The sequence below is a fragment of the Hemitrygon akajei genome, chromosome 9, assembly GCF_048418815.1.
Source record: "Hemitrygon akajei chromosome 9, sHemAka1.3, whole genome shotgun sequence".
In the NCBI taxonomy this organism is placed as follows: Eukaryota; Metazoa; Chordata; class Chondrichthyes; order Myliobatiformes; family Dasyatidae; genus Hemitrygon; species Hemitrygon akajei.
The window spans coordinates 20,122,734-20,140,008 of record NC_133132.1 but is presented as its reverse complement, the minus strand read 5'-3'; the positions used below and the strand labels follow the sequence as shown (position 1 = coordinate 20,140,008).

The window sequence follows — 17,275 nt, the reverse complement described above, 5'->3', positions numbered from 1 at the left end:
GACTTGAGAAACTGAGTTACAGAGAAAGGTTGAATAGGTTATGACTTTATTCCCTGGAGCATAGGAGAATGAGGGGAGACTTGATAGAGGTATATAAAATTATGATGGGTAGAGATAGAGTGAATGCAAGCAGGCTTTTTCCACTGAGGCTAGGGGAGAAAAAACCAGAGGAGATGGGTTAAGGGTAAAAGGGGAAAAGTTTAAAGGGAACATTTATCTCATGTGGAATGAGATAAATGGAATCTCATGTGGATAGGGTGGTGAAGAAAGCTTTTGGTATGCTGGCCTTTATAAATCAGAGCATTGAGTATAGGAGTTGGGATGTAATGTTAAAATTGTACAAGGCATTGGTAAGGCTGAATTTGGAGTATTGTGTACAGTTCTAGTCACTGAATTATAGGAAAGATATCAACAAAATAGAGAGAGGGTACAGAGAAGATTTACTAGAATGTTACCTGGGTTTCAGCACCTAAGTTACAGGGAAAGGCTGAACAAGTTAGGTCTTTATTCTTTGGAGCGTAGAAGATTGAGGGGGGACTTGATAGAGGTATTTAAAATTATGAGGGGGATAGATAGAGTTGACGTGGATAGGCTTTTTCCATTGAGAGTAGGGGAGATTCAGACAAGAGGACATGATTTGAGAGTTAGGGGTCAAAAGTTTAAGGGTAACTTGAGGGGGATTTCTTTACTCAGAGAGTGGTAGCTGTGTGGAATGAGCTTCCAGTAGAAGTGGTAGAGGCAGGTTCGGTATTGTCATTTAAAGTAAAATTGGATAGGTATATGGACAGGAAAGGAATGGAGGGTTATGGGCTGAGTGCAGGTCAGTGGGACTAGGTGAAAGTAAGCGTTCGGCACAGACTAGAAGGGCCAAGATGGCCTGTTTCCTTGCTGTAATTGTTATATGATTATATTAGGGGGGGTGGGCTTCTGTACGCAGAGAGTGGTGGGAGTGTGGAATGAGCTGCCAGATGAAGTGGTAAATGCGGGCTCACTTTTAACATTTAAGAAAAACTTGGACAGGCATATGGATGAGAGGGGTTTGGAGGGATATGGTCCAGGTGCAGATCAGTGGGACTAGGCAGAAAAATGGTTCGGCACAGCCAAGAAGGGCCAAAAGGCCTGTTTCTGTGCTGTAATGGTCTATGGTTCTATGAGAAGGTATCTTACCTTCTTTTCTCCTTAATGAACAGCTTCGGTCTCGGTAGGGGTTAGATTCTTATTTTATAATAAATTAGTATAGTTCAATATAACTATTAATTAACTTGTATGAATATGGGGTAAAGTAATTGTTATTATGAACAGATATAGTGTAAATGGTAGTTTTAAAAATCTTTTTGACCTTTTATATACACTTTCTTGTACTCTGTATTCTTCTATGTAGAAACTAATAAAAATATTGGAAAGGAAAGAAAATTATGCCCCCTTGTATTAGCCCTTTCTGCCCTAGGAGAAAGTCCGTGGCTATTCACTTTATGAATGCCTCTCATTATCCTGTACACCTCTATCAGGTCACCTCTCACCCTCCTTTGCTTCAAAGAGAAAATTCTGAGCTCGCTCAGCCGATCTTCTTAAGACACGCCCTTCAGTCCAGGCAGCATCCTGGTGAAGCTCTTCTGCACCCTCTCCAAAACTTACATACCCCTTTTATAATGAGGTGACAATATCCCAAGTGTAGTCTAAGTGAAGTTTTATACAGCTGCAACATTACCTTGTGGCTTTTGAACTCAACCCCATGACTAATGAACACCAACACATCTTATGCCTTCTTAACAACCCTACCAACTTGCATGACACCATTGAGTGATTTAAGAACATGGACCCTCTGATCTTTTTCTTCTTCCACACTGCCAAGAATCCTGCCATTAGTCCTGTATACTGACTTCAAATTCGACCTTCTAAAATGAATTATTTCACACATTTGAGAGGCATTGATTGTGTGGATAGTCAGAGGCTTTTTCCCAGGGCTGATCATGACGTACAAAAAAGCTGGATGAACTCAGCAGGTCGGGCAGCATCCGTTGAAAGGGGCAGTCAACGTTTCGAGTTGAGACCCTTCGTCAGGACTAAAGAAGGAGGGAGCAGGGGCCCTATAAAGAAGGTGGGGGGAGGGTGGAAAACCAATCAGAGGAAATATCAAGGGGTGGGGGAAGGGAAGCAGGGAGGGGATAGGCAGGAGAAGTGAAGAAGGAATCTAAGGGGAAAGCACTATGGGTAGTAGAAGAAGGCAGAGTCATGAGAGAGGTGATAGGCAGCTAGAAGAGGAGAGAGAGTGAAGGTGGGATAGGGGAAGGGAGAGGGAGGGAATTACCAGAAGTTGGAGAACTCGATGTTCATACCAAGGGGCTGGATACTGCCCAGACGGTATATGAGGTGTTGTTCCTCCAACCGCAGTTTGGCCTCATCATGGCAGTAGAGGAGGCCATGTATGGACATATCTGAATGGGAATGTGAAGGAGAGTTGAAGTGAGTGGCAACCGGGAGATCCTGTCTGTTGTGGCGGACTAGTTGCACCATGCTCAACCTCTTAGTTCCTGACGTTGTCTGAGATCTTACCAACATTTGTCTCCACTAAATGTTCTGCCAAGTTTCTTTCCTGGGATGCTATGCTTTTTGACTATCTGAATGAGCCTGTCATAAGGATCCCTATCACATGCCTTACTAAAAGCCATATACACCATATCCACTGCTCTACTTTTATCACTGTGTTTTGTCACATCCCTAAAGACTTCAATCAGGTTTGTGAGTCATGACCTACCACCCCCCACAAAGGCATACCATCGCTAATCAGACTATGCTTCTCCATGTACTCATAAATCCTGTCTCTAAGAATTCTCCAATAATTTGCCCACCACTTAAGAAAGGTTTACTGGTCTATAATCATCCCTATTCCCTTGCCTGAACAAAAGAACCTCCAATCATCCAGGTACTACTTCTATGGCTAATGCGGAAGCAAAGATAATCGCCAAAGAGCAGCAACCTCTCCCCTTGCTTCCCGCAGTGATGCGGAACACCTACCAATCCTCACAGACGATCAGAAGTGCAGAGAGTGGCCACTTTCAAGTTCCTGGGTATCGAGATATCCGAGCACCTTACCTAGTCTCTACATATTGATGCAACTCTAAAGAAGGCAAGACAATGACTATACTTCATTAGGAGTTTGAAGAGATCTGGTATGCCAACAAAAACTTCTATAGATATACCATGGAGAGCATTCTGACAGGCTGCATCACTGTCTGGTGGGGAGGAGGGGGCTACTGCACAGAAGCTGAAGAGGGCTATGAATTTAGTCGGCTCCATCTTGGGTGCTACCCTCAGGGACACCTGCAAGGAGCAGTGTCTCAGAAAGGCAGCGTCCACTATTAATTACGGATCCCCAGCACCCGGGGAATGACCTTTTCTCACTGTTACCATCAGGCAGGAGGTACAGAAGCCTGAAGGCATACACTCAGCGATTCAGGAACAGCTTCTTTCCCTCTGTCATCCGATTCCTAAATGAACATTGAACCCATGAATACTACCTCACTTTTTAAATATATATTGTTTCTGTTTTTGCGACATTTTTAATCTATTCAATATGCAGATACTGTAATTTATTTAATTTTACATCATGTATTGCATTGAACTGCAGTAAGTTAACAAATTTCACAATGCATGCCGAGGATAATAAACTGACTCCCAGCATCAGTACTGTTATAGAATGTTAGATTTTATTGCCAGTAGAACGGAATAGGGAGTCATTCTTCAATTACGTAGCTATGGATGGAAGTAAATGCACTGCAACTTGAGTGGATATCAAAGTTTTCTTGCGAAGAAGAGAGCAGCAAAGTGGGGCAGCTCAGAGTTACTGCCTAACAGGTTCAAGCTCGATCCTGACCTGTGTGTGTGAAGCTTGTCTCTTCTTCCCATGCCCCTGTTTGCATGGGTTTCCCCAGTTGCTCCTGTTCCTGCCACATCTCAGAGACATTTGGATTGGCTACTGTCAACTGTCCCTAGTATGTAAGTGAGGGGTAGATCAGAGGGAGGGGTTAGAGCTGGGGAAGGGAGAATAAAATGAATTAGGACTAGTTTATTTTAAATGGATGCTTGATGATCAGTGCAGACTCTGTGGGCCAAAGCATAATTCGGTGATGACTTGGTCTACAGTTTGACAGGATATGTTTGTGTTTGCTGGAGCTTACTGATAGTGAGTTGTGGAGAGGAGGTTTCCTCTTGGGGGGGGAAGTAAAAATTAAGAGTCACTGTTCTAAGAGTTAAGGATTGTCTTTAAGTCAGGTGAGGCAATTTTATTTTTCACTTAATAACCTTTGGAATTCTTTTCCTTAATTGGCAGGGAAAGTAAAGTGGTTATTCATAGACAGAAGCTGAAAGATTTTTCTTGAACAAGGAGTTGGGGTGATGGGATAAAAAGTTACCTGAAGTACACAGGAAAGAAAGAGCTGAGTCACATTTGTATCAGTCGTGACTTTATTAAAGAGTGGAGCAGGCTTGTGGGGCTAAGTGGCTGCTCCCGCTTGTAATCAGTGTGTTCAACAATTAAAAGTAAACCATACAAAATATGCTGCAGAGAGCTCCACAATTTTATATGGTGAAAGATTTTGATACTTTGCTTTAGTGAGGGGTTTGAGACTGAGAAAATATATTTTTTAAATGAACAGCAGAAAGGACGTTAAACAGGAAATGTGGTTGTCTCCACTCTAAAGCACATTTTCTGTCATTTCATCTTAGTACCTTCTGTAATGCAGAGCTAAGTTTCCACATGGCAGTATGATTATGCAGAAACAGTAGTGGCTTATCAAGCTCTTCTGAACTCACCAGATATGGACTTTGCAGAGTCAATGGCCTGAACTCTCTGTAAAGACGCTGGTGATCGATTTGTAGAGGAAGACCTCAGTAAGTGATCTGCTACAGAGCAAACAGACAACAATGAATTGAGAAGGCCAATGGAATCAGACTAAATTCAGCAAGAAACAGAACTGCAACATAATTAAAGGTTTATCTTTTTTGTCCCAATAATTGTGTCTATTTTGGAGAAGGGGGGTTGGGAGCAGAAGGTGTGGGAGAGGTAGGAAGGATGGGGAAAAGTAGAAAAGGAGAGGTGGGGACCGGGGAGGAGGGGTGGAAAAGGGAGAGGGGAGGAAGTTTGGGGAAGGGAGATGTGGGAGTGGTAGAGAAAGGAGAGGTGGGAGCAGTAGGGAAGGGAGAGGTGGAGAGAGTGGGGAAGGGAAGGAAGGGGGTTGGGAAGTGTAAGGGGAAGGGCAATCAGCATTTCTGTAAACCTATATGTAACAGAAACCTGCAGAGTGAAGTCAAAACAAGAAACAGGAAGGGTTGATACTGCTCACTCTGCAGTATACAAGGCATTGATAAAATACAGGTGCCCAGGTCACTCTCTAAATTCATGTTGCAGGACCGTCATTTCTCTTTTTCACTTTTGTAATTAGTACCAATGCAAAGAAAGATCTTATTGAGTTATAGTTGAGCCCAACTGTTCCATGCTAACCAAGTAGCCTAATTGTGTGAGTCCCATTTGCTGCAGGGTACATGGACCCCTTGCTTAATGGTATTGGTCCATGGCATAAAAAAAGATTGGGAACCCCTGCTTTAAAGTCTAAACCTTTCCTGTCAAGGTACTGGTCAAAACTGTACCTCTCTATCACTTCCTCTGGCAGCTTGTTATATACATACAGCTCTGTGTGATCCTCTTTAAATTTTGCTCCTCTCAGATTAAACCTATGCCTTCTAGTTTGAACTCCCCTATCACAGGAAAATGACTGACTAGTTGCCTTATTTTTTGCCCTCTTGATTTCATAAACCTTTCTAAGGTCACCCCGCAGCCTCTATGTTCCATGGGGAAAGTCTCCAGCCTACCCACTATCTGCTCATAACTCCAAGCCTGTAGCTGGGTAACCAGAACTGTGCGGTTTCACGAGTGTCTTGTACTGCTGGAACTTGACATGCCATCCCTTGTACTCAATAAACTGACCAAAGAAGACAAGAGTTCAAAGTAAATTATATTAAATGTCACCATATACAGCCCCGAGATCCATTTTCTTGTGGGCATACTCAATAAATATATAGAATAATAACCATAACAGAATCAATAAAAGACTGCCCAAATAGGGCATTCAACCAGATTGCAGAAGACAACAAACTTACAAATACAAAAAAAAAACTTTATATAAGCAATAACCATTGAGAACATGAGATGAAGGTTCTTTGAGAGCGAGACTGTTGGCTGTGGGAACATTTCAATGATGGGGCAAGAAAAGTTATCCCCTTTGGTTGAGGGGTAATAACTATTCCTGAACCAGGTGATGTGAGCCCTGAGGCTCTTGCAACTTCTTCCTGATGGCACCAGTGAAAAGAGAGTATGTCCTGGGTGGGTGGGGATCCCTGATAATGGATGCTGCTTTCCTGTGGCAATGCTTTGTGTAGATTTACTCAATGATAGGGAGGGCTTTCCTTATAGTGGGCTAAATTTACTACTTTTTGTAGACTATTCCGTTCGAGGATATCGGAGTATCCATACCAGGCAGCCATGAGACCAGTCAATATACTCTCCACTACACATCTATAGAAGTGTGTCAAAAGTTTTAGATGTCATGCCAAATCTCCTAAGGAAGTAGAGGCACTGCTGAGCTTCCTTCATAACCGCATTTATGTGCTGGGCCCAGGACAGGTACTCTGAAATAATAACATCTAGGAATTTAAAGTTGCTCCAACAATTTCTTCATCCATCTATCCAGAGAACTATGCAGTTGTACCCTTAGCTCTCTGTTCTATAATAGACACTTGGGCCTGGTCATTTACTGCGCAAGTCCTGCCATGGTTTAACTGAATAAGATGCAACATCTTGTATTTGTGAGTTAAACTTTTTCTGCCATTTGACCTAGATCCTGCGGTAACCTTTGAATCACATTCAAGGACTCTACAACTCGAGCCCTCAGCGTTATTTATTTAAATTTGCATATTTTACCTTCTTTTGCACACTGGTTGTTTGTTAGTCTTGGTCTATTCTAATAAATTCATAAATTCTATTGCATTTATTTATTTTCCTGTAAATGTCTGCAAGAAAATTAATCTCAGAATAGTATGCTGATATATACATAGAAACATAGAAAACCTACAGCATAATACAGGCCCTTTGGCCCACAATGCTATGCCGAACACATACTTACTTTAGAAATTACCTCGGGTTACCCATAGCTCTCTATCTGCTTCCACCACTGTCGCCATCAGCCCATTCCATACACTCACAACTCTCTGTGTAAAAAACTTCTCCCCAACGTCTCCTCTGTACCTACTCCCCAGCACCATAAACCTGAGCCCTCTTGTGACAACCATTTCAGCCCTGGGAAGAAGCCTCTGACTATCCACCTGATCAATGCCTCTCATCATCTTATACACCTCTATCAGGTCACCTCTCATCCTCTGTCGCTCCTAGGAGAAAAGGCCGAGTTCACTCAACCTATTCTCATAAGGCATGCTCCCCAATCCAGGCAACATCCTTGTAAATCTCATCTGCACCCTTTCTACAGATTCCACATCCTTCCTGTAGTGAGGTGACCAGAACTGAGCACAGTACTCCAAATGGGGTCTTGACCAGGGTCCTAAAAAGCTGTAACATTTCTTCTCGGCTCTTAAACTCAATCCCACAGTTGATGAAGGCCGTATAACCACAGTCAGCCTGAGCAGCAGCTTTAAATGTTTCTATGGACTCAGACCCTAAGATCCCTCTGATCCTCCACACTGCCAAGAGCCTTACCATTAATACTATATTCTGCCATCGTATTTGACCTACCAAAATGAACTACCTCACACTTATCTGGGTTGAACTCCATCTGCCACTTCTCAGCCCAGTTTTGCTGTAACCTCTGACAGCTCTCCACACTATCCACAACACCACCAACCTTTGTGTCATCAGCAATTTTACAAATCCATCCCTCCACTTCCTCATCTAGGTCATTTATAAAAATCACAAAGTGTAGGGGTCTCAGAACAGATCACTGAGGCACACCACTGGTCACCGGCCTCCATGCAGAATATGACCCATCTACAACCACTCTTTGCCTTCTGTGGGCAAGGCAATTCTGTATCCACAAAGCAATGTCTCCTTGGATCCCATGCCTCCTTACTTTCTCAATAAGCCTTGCATGGGGTAACTTATCAAATGCCTTGCTGAAATCCATATACACTACATCTACTGCTCTTCCTTCATCAATGTGTTTAGTCACATCTTCAAAAAATTCAATTAGGCTCATAAGGCACGACCTGCCTTTGACAAAGCCATGCTGACTATTCCCAATTATATTATGCCTCTCCAAATGGTCATAAATCCTGCCTCTCAGGATCTTCTCCATCAACTTATCAACCACTGAAGAAAGACTCATTGGTCTATAATTTCCTGGGCTATCTCTACTCCCTTTCTTGAATAAGGGAACAACACCTGCAACCCTCCAATCCTTTGGAACCTCTCCCATCCCGATTGATGATGCAAAGATCATCGCCACAGGCTCAGCAATCTCCTCCTTAGCCTGCCAGAGTAGGGTACATCGCATCTGGTCCCGGTGACTTATCCAACTTGATGCTTTCCAAAAGCTCCAGCCCATCCTCTTTCTTAATGTCAATATGCTCAAGCTTTTCAATCTGCTGCAAGTCATCACTACAATCGCCAAGATCCTTTTCCGTAGTGAATACTGAAGCAAAGTATTCATTAAGTACCTCTGCTATTTCCTCCGGTTCCAGACACACTTTCCCACTGTCATACTTGATAGGTCCTATTCTTTCACATCTTATCCTCTTGCTCTTCACATACGTAGAATGCCTTGGGGTTTTCCTTAATCCTGCCCGCCAAGGTCTTCTCATGGCCCCTTCTGGCTCTCCTAATTTCCTTCTTAAGCTCCTTCCAGTCAGCCTTATAATCTTCTAGATCTCTAACATTACCTAGCTCTCTGAACCTTTTGTAAGCATTTCTTTTCTTCTTGACTAGATTTATTACAGCCTTTGTACACCACGGTTCCTGTCTCCTACCATAACTTCCCTGTCTCATTGGAATGTCCTAAGTACCTCTGCTATCTCCTCCAGCTCCAATCACATTTTTTCACTGTCACACTTGATTGGTCCTATCCTTTCACATCTTTCTAGATCTCTGTCATTACCTAGCCTTTTGAACCTTTCGTAAGCTTTTCTTTTCTTCTTGACTAGATTTACAACAGCCTTTGTACACCATGGTTCCTGTACCCTATCATCCTTTCCGTCTCATTGGAACGTACCTATGCAGACCGTTACGCAAATATCCCTTAACATTTGCCACATTTCTTCCATACATTTCCCTGAAAACATCTGTTCCCAATTTATGCTTCCAAATTCCTGCCTGAGAGTTTCATATTTCCCCTTACTCCAATTAAACGCTTTCCTAACTTGCCTGTTCCTATCCCTCTCCAGTGCTATGGTAAAGGAGATAGAATTGTGATCACCATCTCCAAAATGCTCTCCCACTGAGAGATCTGACACTTGACCAGGTTCATTTCCCAATACCAGATCAAGTGCAGCCTCTCCTCTTGTAGCATTATCTACATATTGTGTCAGGAAACCTTCCTGAACACACCTAACAAATTGCACCCTATCTAAACCCCTCGCTCTAGGAAGATGCAAGCAATATTTGGGAAATTAAAATCTCCCACTAGGACAACTCTGTTATTATTACACCTTCACAGAATCTGTCTCCCTATCTGCTGCTAGATGTCCCTGTTTCTACTGGAGAACGCTCTTCACTATCCTCTATACGGCCAATTTTGGTGTCATCCACACTGTTGGCTTACTGCTCTTCCTGGTGGTCAGTCATCATCTCCCTGCCTCTTCTGTGGTGCTACAGGGCAAGGAGGTGGTTTGTAAGTTTGCAGATGGCCATAAAAGATGGTGTCATTGACAGTGAAGATGATTATCAGGATTTATAGGGGGATGTTGCTCAGCCAGCTAAACAATGGCCATTGGAGCGTATTCTGGATAAATATGAGCTGTTGCATTATGGGAAAACAAATGAGGGTACAACATTTTCACTGAACTGCAGCGTCCTGAGAGTGTTGTAGAACAGAGCGAAAGTGGTATCACAGGTGGACAGAGAAGTGCAAAGAGCTTTTGGCACGCTGGCCTTCATCAGTCAGGAGCACAGAGGCTGCTATGTTATGTTGCAGTTGACAAGCTGCTCACGTGTCCACTTTTGGAATATTGTGTTCAGTTCTGGTTGTTCTGCTCTAGGCAAGATGTCATTAAACTGTGAAGAGCACAATGCAAATTTACTGCGTATGTGGTAACACAGGATGTTGCCATGACTTGAGGGCTGATTTATATGGAGAGGTTGAAGGGTTTGGATCGTTTTTTTCCCACTTGGGCATAGGAAAATGTGGGGTCATCTTTTGAGATATATAAAATCATGAAGGAAATATGCACACAGCCTTTTTCCCAGGGTTGGGGAAATCCAGAACTAAGGACATTGATTTAAGGTAAGAGGAGAGAGGGCTGTCACTGTGCAATAAACTACCAGAGGAAGATCCCATATGGCAGTTTTTTTTAAAACAATATTTAAAAAATACTTGGACACGTACATGGATATGGAAGCATATGGGCCAAATGCAGGCAAATGGGACTAGCTGAGATTAAAATCTTGGTGTGCATGGACCGATTGGGCTGAAGGGCCCGTTTTCGGGCTATAGGACTGCAATGATATGCACACAGTAAGTCAGCAGCAAACAAGGACTTAATGCAGCCCGTGGACGTAGCTCCATAAACAAAATGGATGAGATGAGCATAAAAGGCAAGGTTAACATTTATCAGGTGAGAGAACTCTCATGTCTGACCTAACGACTGAATTCTGTCAGAAACTAACAAGAGATTTGATAAGAAGAGTGCACTGATCTGTCCATATCCAGTAGATTTCTGACATGATCCCATATGGCAGGCTGGTCACAAACTTTACCGATCTAAGTGTGTGCTTTGACCAGTAGAATCCCGTGCTTTCATAGTTGCTCGTGTTCATGACAGATTTAATTGCCGGAAGCATTAGAAAAGCTGCAGATGATGCATTGTTACATCTGTGATTGACAGTGGAAAGCCTGAAAAAAGTTGCAGATGCTCTAACCATTTCAGCAGAAAAGTGGCAAAAGGAATTGCAGAAGTACATGATGCCTCAAGAACACAACAGGACCAGGAGTAAGCCTGGCACCTCCTATTAAAGTGATCATATCTGATCGACCCCAGGGGTCTGACAGCACCTATTCTAGTTCCCCTTAGCCCTCAATTCTTCACTATTTCAAAACTATCTACCTTTAAATAATCCTTTAGGCCCCACAACTCTCTAAAGCTCACGATTCCAGAAACTCCGTTTTAGAAGAAATCTTTAGAAGACTCCTTTAAAGCAGTCTCCTCATCCTCGTAAAGGCTCTTACTCATGAAAAGTTGATTCTTGATCCTTGAACCATCTTAACAATTACCCTGTCACAATGTTAGGATCCTATGTTCCAACAAGATCACCACTCATTCTTCTAAACTTCAAGAATACAGACACAATCTGTTTTGTCTCTCCGGATAGGACAACCTTCTCATTCCTGGAATTAGCCTGGTGAATCTCTCTTGGACTGCCTCCTATATCTTCTCGGGTGCAGAGGCCAAAATTACATGCAGTATTCAAGATGTGGCCTCATGTAGAACATAGGAAAGTACAGCACAGTACAGTATCTTCAGACTACAAGGTTGGTATTGACCTACATAAACATACTCCACGATCAGTCTAACCCCTCCCACCTACACAGCCCAAAGCACTCGTTTTTTTCACATCCATGTACCTAGCTAAGTTTAAGAAAATATTCCTATTATATCAGCCTCTACCATCAATCCTGCAGGTGCAATACATGCACCTATCACTCTCTGTGTGAAAAGCCTACCTCTCTTCCAATCACTTTAAATGGATGTATATGCGTAAAAGAAATACTCTTTACAAACTCCAACTTCTTTGCAATAGAGAGCAATAAGCTATATACCCTCTTTACGTCTGTACCCACCATTCATCTTTTTGATTCATGGTGAAGAACGCCTGGATCTCTCTGAAATTCACTCATCCGCAGTCTCTCTCCATTATGTCAGTAATCCATGTTTTGATGTCTTTGACTGAATTGCTTGTACATTAATCTGCATTCACCTGGGTTTTGCTGATTCACAAAATCAGTTACACTATCCTCATCACAGTGTGCCCTTCTGCCTATCTCTGGGACACTGGCAAACTCGGACATCTTATTGTCCATCCTTTTGTCCAGGCTTCTCCAGATCGCTAGTGTTTATTTATTTTTAAAATTTATTCAGAGATACAGCACGGAATAGGCCCTTCTGGGCAGCCCAGCAACCCTCGACCACCCTGATTAATCCTGACTTAATCACAGAACAACTTACAACGACTAATTAACCTGCCTAGTACATCATTGGACTGTAGGAGGAAATGGAAGGACTCGGAGAAAGCCCACACATTCAACAAGGAAGACGTACAGACTCCTTACAGAGGATGCTGAGAATGAACTCCAAACTCCCCTGACGACCCAAGCTGCAATAATGTCAGCTAACCACTATGCTACCTTGGCACACATAATAACTAATACTGAAATAAGTCAAAGTCAGTCTGGTTTCTGTCAAGGGAAATCTCGTCTGACAAGTCTGTTATGAGTTCTTCGAGGAAGTAACAAGCAGGGTGGACAAAGGAGAGGCAGTGGATGTCATTTACTTGGATTCTGAGAAGACATTTGATAAGGTGCCACACATAAGATAAAATCTTATGGCGTTACAGGAAAGATACTGGCATGGACAGAGGAATGGCTGACAGGCAGGAGGCAGCGAGTGGGAATAGAAGGGCCCTTTTCTAGTTGGCTGCCAGTGACTAGTGGTGTTCCTCAGGGGTCAGCATTGGGACCGCTGCATGGTAATGCATTTTGGTAAAAGGAACAATAGTGTTGACTATTCTCTAAATGGGGAGAAGGTTCAAACATCAGAGATGCAGAGGGTCTTGTGAGTCCTCATGCAAGACTCCCAGAAGGTTAATTTACAGGTTGAGACTGTGGTAAAGGCAGCAAATGCAATGTTGGCATTTATTTCAAAGGGAATAGAATATAAAAACAAGAATCCACTTGGAGTACTGTGCTCAGTTCTGGTTGCCTCACTACAAGAAACTATAGAAAGGGTGCAGAGGAGATTTACAAAGATGTTGCCTGGACTGGGGAGCATGCCTTATGAAGGCAGGTTGAGTGAACTCAGCCTTTTCTCCTTGGAGTGACGGAGGATGAGTGGTGACCTGATAGAGGTGTATAAGATGATGAGAGGCATTGATTGTGTGGATAGTCAGAGGCTTTTTCCCAGGGCTGAAATGGCTAACACAAGAGGGCACAGGTTTAAGGTGCAGAGGAGATGTCGGGGTAAGTTTTTTTATGCAGAGAGTGGTGAGTGTGTGGAATGGGGTGCCGGCAACAGTGGTGGAGGCAGGATCTTTTAAGAGACTTTTGCATAGGTACATGGAGCTTAGAAAAATAGAGGGCTATGGGTAACCCTAGTAATTTCTAAGGTAGGGACATGTTCAGCACAACTTTGTAGGTTTTCTATGTTTGTATGCTAGGTTTTTTATAAGACACTAGTCAAGCCGCACTTGGGGTATTGTCAATAGTTTTGGGCCCCATATCTCAGAACGGATGTGTTGTCATTGGAGAGAGTGCAGAGGAGGTTCACAAGGATGATTCCATGAATGAAGGGGTTGATATATGAGGAGAGTTTGGCAGCTTTGGGCCTGTACTCACTGGAATTTAGAAGAATGTGAGGGTATCTCACTGAAACCTACTAAATGTTGAAAGGAATAGATAGGGTGGATATGGAGAGGATGTTTCCTATGGTGGGGGGCATCTGGAACTAGGGGGTACTGCTTCAAAATTGAGGGGCAACCCTTTAGAACAGAGGTAAGTAGGATTTTTTTTTGACCAGAGAATGGTAAATCTGTGGAATGCTTTGTGTCAGACTGCGGTGGAGGCCAAGACTATGCTTATATTTAAGGCAGAAGTTGACAGATTCTTGATTGGTCAGGGCATAAAGGAATACGGGGAGAAGACAGGAGATTGGGACTGAGGAAAACTGAAAGTCGTGCAAACGCTGCACTACAACTGCACCTTTATTAGACCATAAGACACAGGAGCAGAACCAGGCCATTCAGCCCATTGAGTCTGTTCCACTATTCCATCATGGCTGATCCCAGATCCCACTCAACCCCATACACCTGCTTTCTCACCATATCCTTTGATGCCCTGACCGATCAGGAAACTATCAACTTCCGCCTTAAATATACACGTGGACTTGGCCTCCACCGCAGTCTGTTGCAGAGTATTCCATAGATTTACTACTCTTTAGCTAAAAAAAAATTTCTCCTTACCACTGTTCTAAAAGGCCACCCCTCAATTTTGAGGCTGTGCCCTCTAGTTCTGGATACCCCCACCATAGGAAACATCCTCTTCACAACCACATTATCCTTTCAACATTCAGTAGGTTTCAATGAGATTCCCAAGCATTCTTCTAAATAACAGTGAGTACAGGCCTGAAGCTGCCAAATGCTTTTCATATGTTAACGCATCCCTTCATTCCCAGAATCACCATTGTGAACTTCCACTGGACTCTCTCCAATGACAACACATCCTTTCTGAGAAATGGGGCCCAAAACTGTTGACAATACTCCAAGTGCAGCCTGACTAATGTCTTATGAAGCCTCAGCATTATCTCCTTGCTTTTATATTTCATTCCCCTTGAAGTTAATGCCAACATTGCATTTGCCAGAGTAAACCTGTAAATAAACCACCTCGGAGTCTTCCCACCCTGTCTCTTGCAAAAATGCCATTCCTTTCTCGCAATTCCTCCGTCTCCACCGCATCTGCTCTCAGGATGAAGCTTTTCATTCCAGGACGAAGGAGATGTCTTCCTTTTTTAAACAAAGGGGCTTCCCTTCGTCCACCATCAACTCTGCTCTCAAATGCATCTATCCCATTTCACATACAGCTGCTCTCACCCCATCCGCCCGCCACCCCACTCGGGATAGGGTTCCCCTTGTCCTCACCTACCACCCACCAGCCTCCGGGTCAAATGTAGAATTCTCCATAACTTCGGCCACCTCCAACGGGATCCCACTACCAAGCACATCTTTCCCTTCCACTCTTTCTGCTTTCCGTAGGGATCGCTCCCTACGCGACTCCCTTGACAATTTACCCCCCCCCCATCCCTTCCCACTGATCTCCCTCCTGGCATTTATCCTCGTAAGTGTAACAAGTGCTACACCTGCCCTTACACTTCCTCCCTCACCACCATTCAGGGCCCCAGACAGTCCTTCCGGGTGAGGCGACACTTCACCTGTGAGTCAGTTGGTGCTCCCGGCGGCCTTTTATATACACAGACTGGGAGATTGTTTCGCTGAACACCTACACTCTGTCCACCAGAGAAAGCAGGATCTCCCAGTGGCCACACATTTCAATTCCACGTCCCATTCTCATTCTGATATGTCTATCCATGGCCTCCTTTACTGTCAAGATGAAGCCACACTCAGGTTGGAGGAACAACACCTTATATTCCGTCTGGGTAGCCTCCAACCTGATGGCATGAACATTGATTTCTTTAACTTCCATTAATGCCCCTCCCTCCCTTCTTACCCCATCCCTGACATACTTAGTTGTTTGTTTTTTGCTCTCTCTCTGCCCATCACTCTGCCTGTTCTCCATCTCCCTCTGGTGCTCCCCTCCCCCTTTCTTTCTCCCTGGGCCTCCCGTCCCATGATCCTTTCCCTTCTCCATCTCTGTATCACTTTCGCCAATCACCTTTCCAGCTCTTAGCTTCACACGCCCCCCCCCCCCCGTCTTCTTCAATCATTTCGGATTTACCCCTCCCCCTCCTACTTTCAAATCTCTTACTATCTTTTCTTTCAGTTAGTCCTGATGAAGGGTCTCGGCCCGAAACGTCGACTGTACTTCTTCCTATAGATGCTGCCCGGCCTGCTGTGTTCCAGCAGCATTTTGTGTGAATTCCTTATCCAAATCATTGACAAACAATGTGAAAAGTAGCAGTCCCGATACTGACCTGAGGAACATCACTAGCCAACCAGAAAAGGCTGCCTTTTTTCCCAGTTGCTGCCTCCTGTCTATCAGATATTCACCTATCCATGTCAATATCTTTCCTGTAATGCCATAGGAATTTATCTTATTTAGCAGCCTCACGTGAGGCACCTTATCAAATGCCTTCTGAATATCCAAGTAAATGACATCCACTGCTTCTCCTCTGTCCACCCTGCTTGTTACTTTATAGACAATAGACAATAGGTGCAGAAGTAGACAATTCGGCCCTTCGAGCCTGCACCGTCATTTTGAGATCATAGCTGATCATCTACTATCAATACCCGGTTCCTGCCTTGTCCCCATATCCCTTGATTCCCCTATCCATAAGATACCTATCTAGCTCCTTCTTGAAAGCATCCAGAGAATTGGCCTCCACTACCTTCCAAGGCAGTGCATTCCAGACCCCCACAACTCTCTGGGAGAAGAAGTTTTTCCTTAACTCTGTCCTAAATGACCTACCCCTTATTCTCAAACCATGTCCTCTGGTACTGGACTCTCCCAGCATCTGGAACATATTTCCTGCCTCTATCTTGTCCAATCCCTTAATAATCTTATATGTTGCAATCAGATCCCTTCTCAATCTCTTTAATTCCAGTGTGTACAAGCCCAGTCTCTCTAACCTCTCTGCATAAGACAGTCCAGACATCTCAGGAATTAACCTCGTGAATCTACGCTGCACTTCCTCTACAGCCAGGATGTCCTTCCTTAACCCTGGAGACCAAAACTGTACACAATACTCCAGGTGTGGTCTCACCAGGGCTCTGTACAAATGCAAGAGGATTTCTTTGCTCTTGTACTCAATTCCCTTTGTAATAAAGGCCAACATTCCACTAGCCTTCTTCACTGCCTGTTGCACTTGCTCATTCACCTTCAGTGACTGATGAACAAGGACTCCTAGATCTCTTTGTATTTCTCCCTTACCTAACTCTACACCGTTCAGATAATAATCTGCCTTCCTGTTCTTACTCCCAAAGTGGATAACCTCACACTTATTCACATTAAACGTTATCTGCCAAGTATCTGCCCACTCACCCAGTCTATCCAAGTCACCCTGAATTCTCCTAACATCCTCATCACGTCACACTGCCACCCAGCTTAGTATCATC

The 17,275-nt window shown here is 43.7% G+C and overlaps 1 protein-coding gene across 5 annotated transcripts in view; it reads right to left on the bottom strand.

The window, feature by feature from the left end:
* Positions 1–17,275, bottom strand: part of specc1la (sperm antigen with calponin homology and coiled-coil domains 1-like a) — a 257,566-nt gene that overhangs the window by 76,247 nt on the left and 164,044 nt on the right. For 3 of the 5 annotated variants that reach the window (XM_073055575.1, XM_073055574.1, XM_073055577.1), the window contains one exon: positions 4,813–4,902. In XM_073055575.1, coding sequence (XP_072911676.1) covers positions 4,813–4,902 — 90 coding nt within the window. The remainder of the gene's footprint in view (positions 1–4,812; positions 4,903–17,275) is intronic. The other 2 variants (XM_073055576.1, XM_073055578.1) reach the window with 1 other exon arrangement.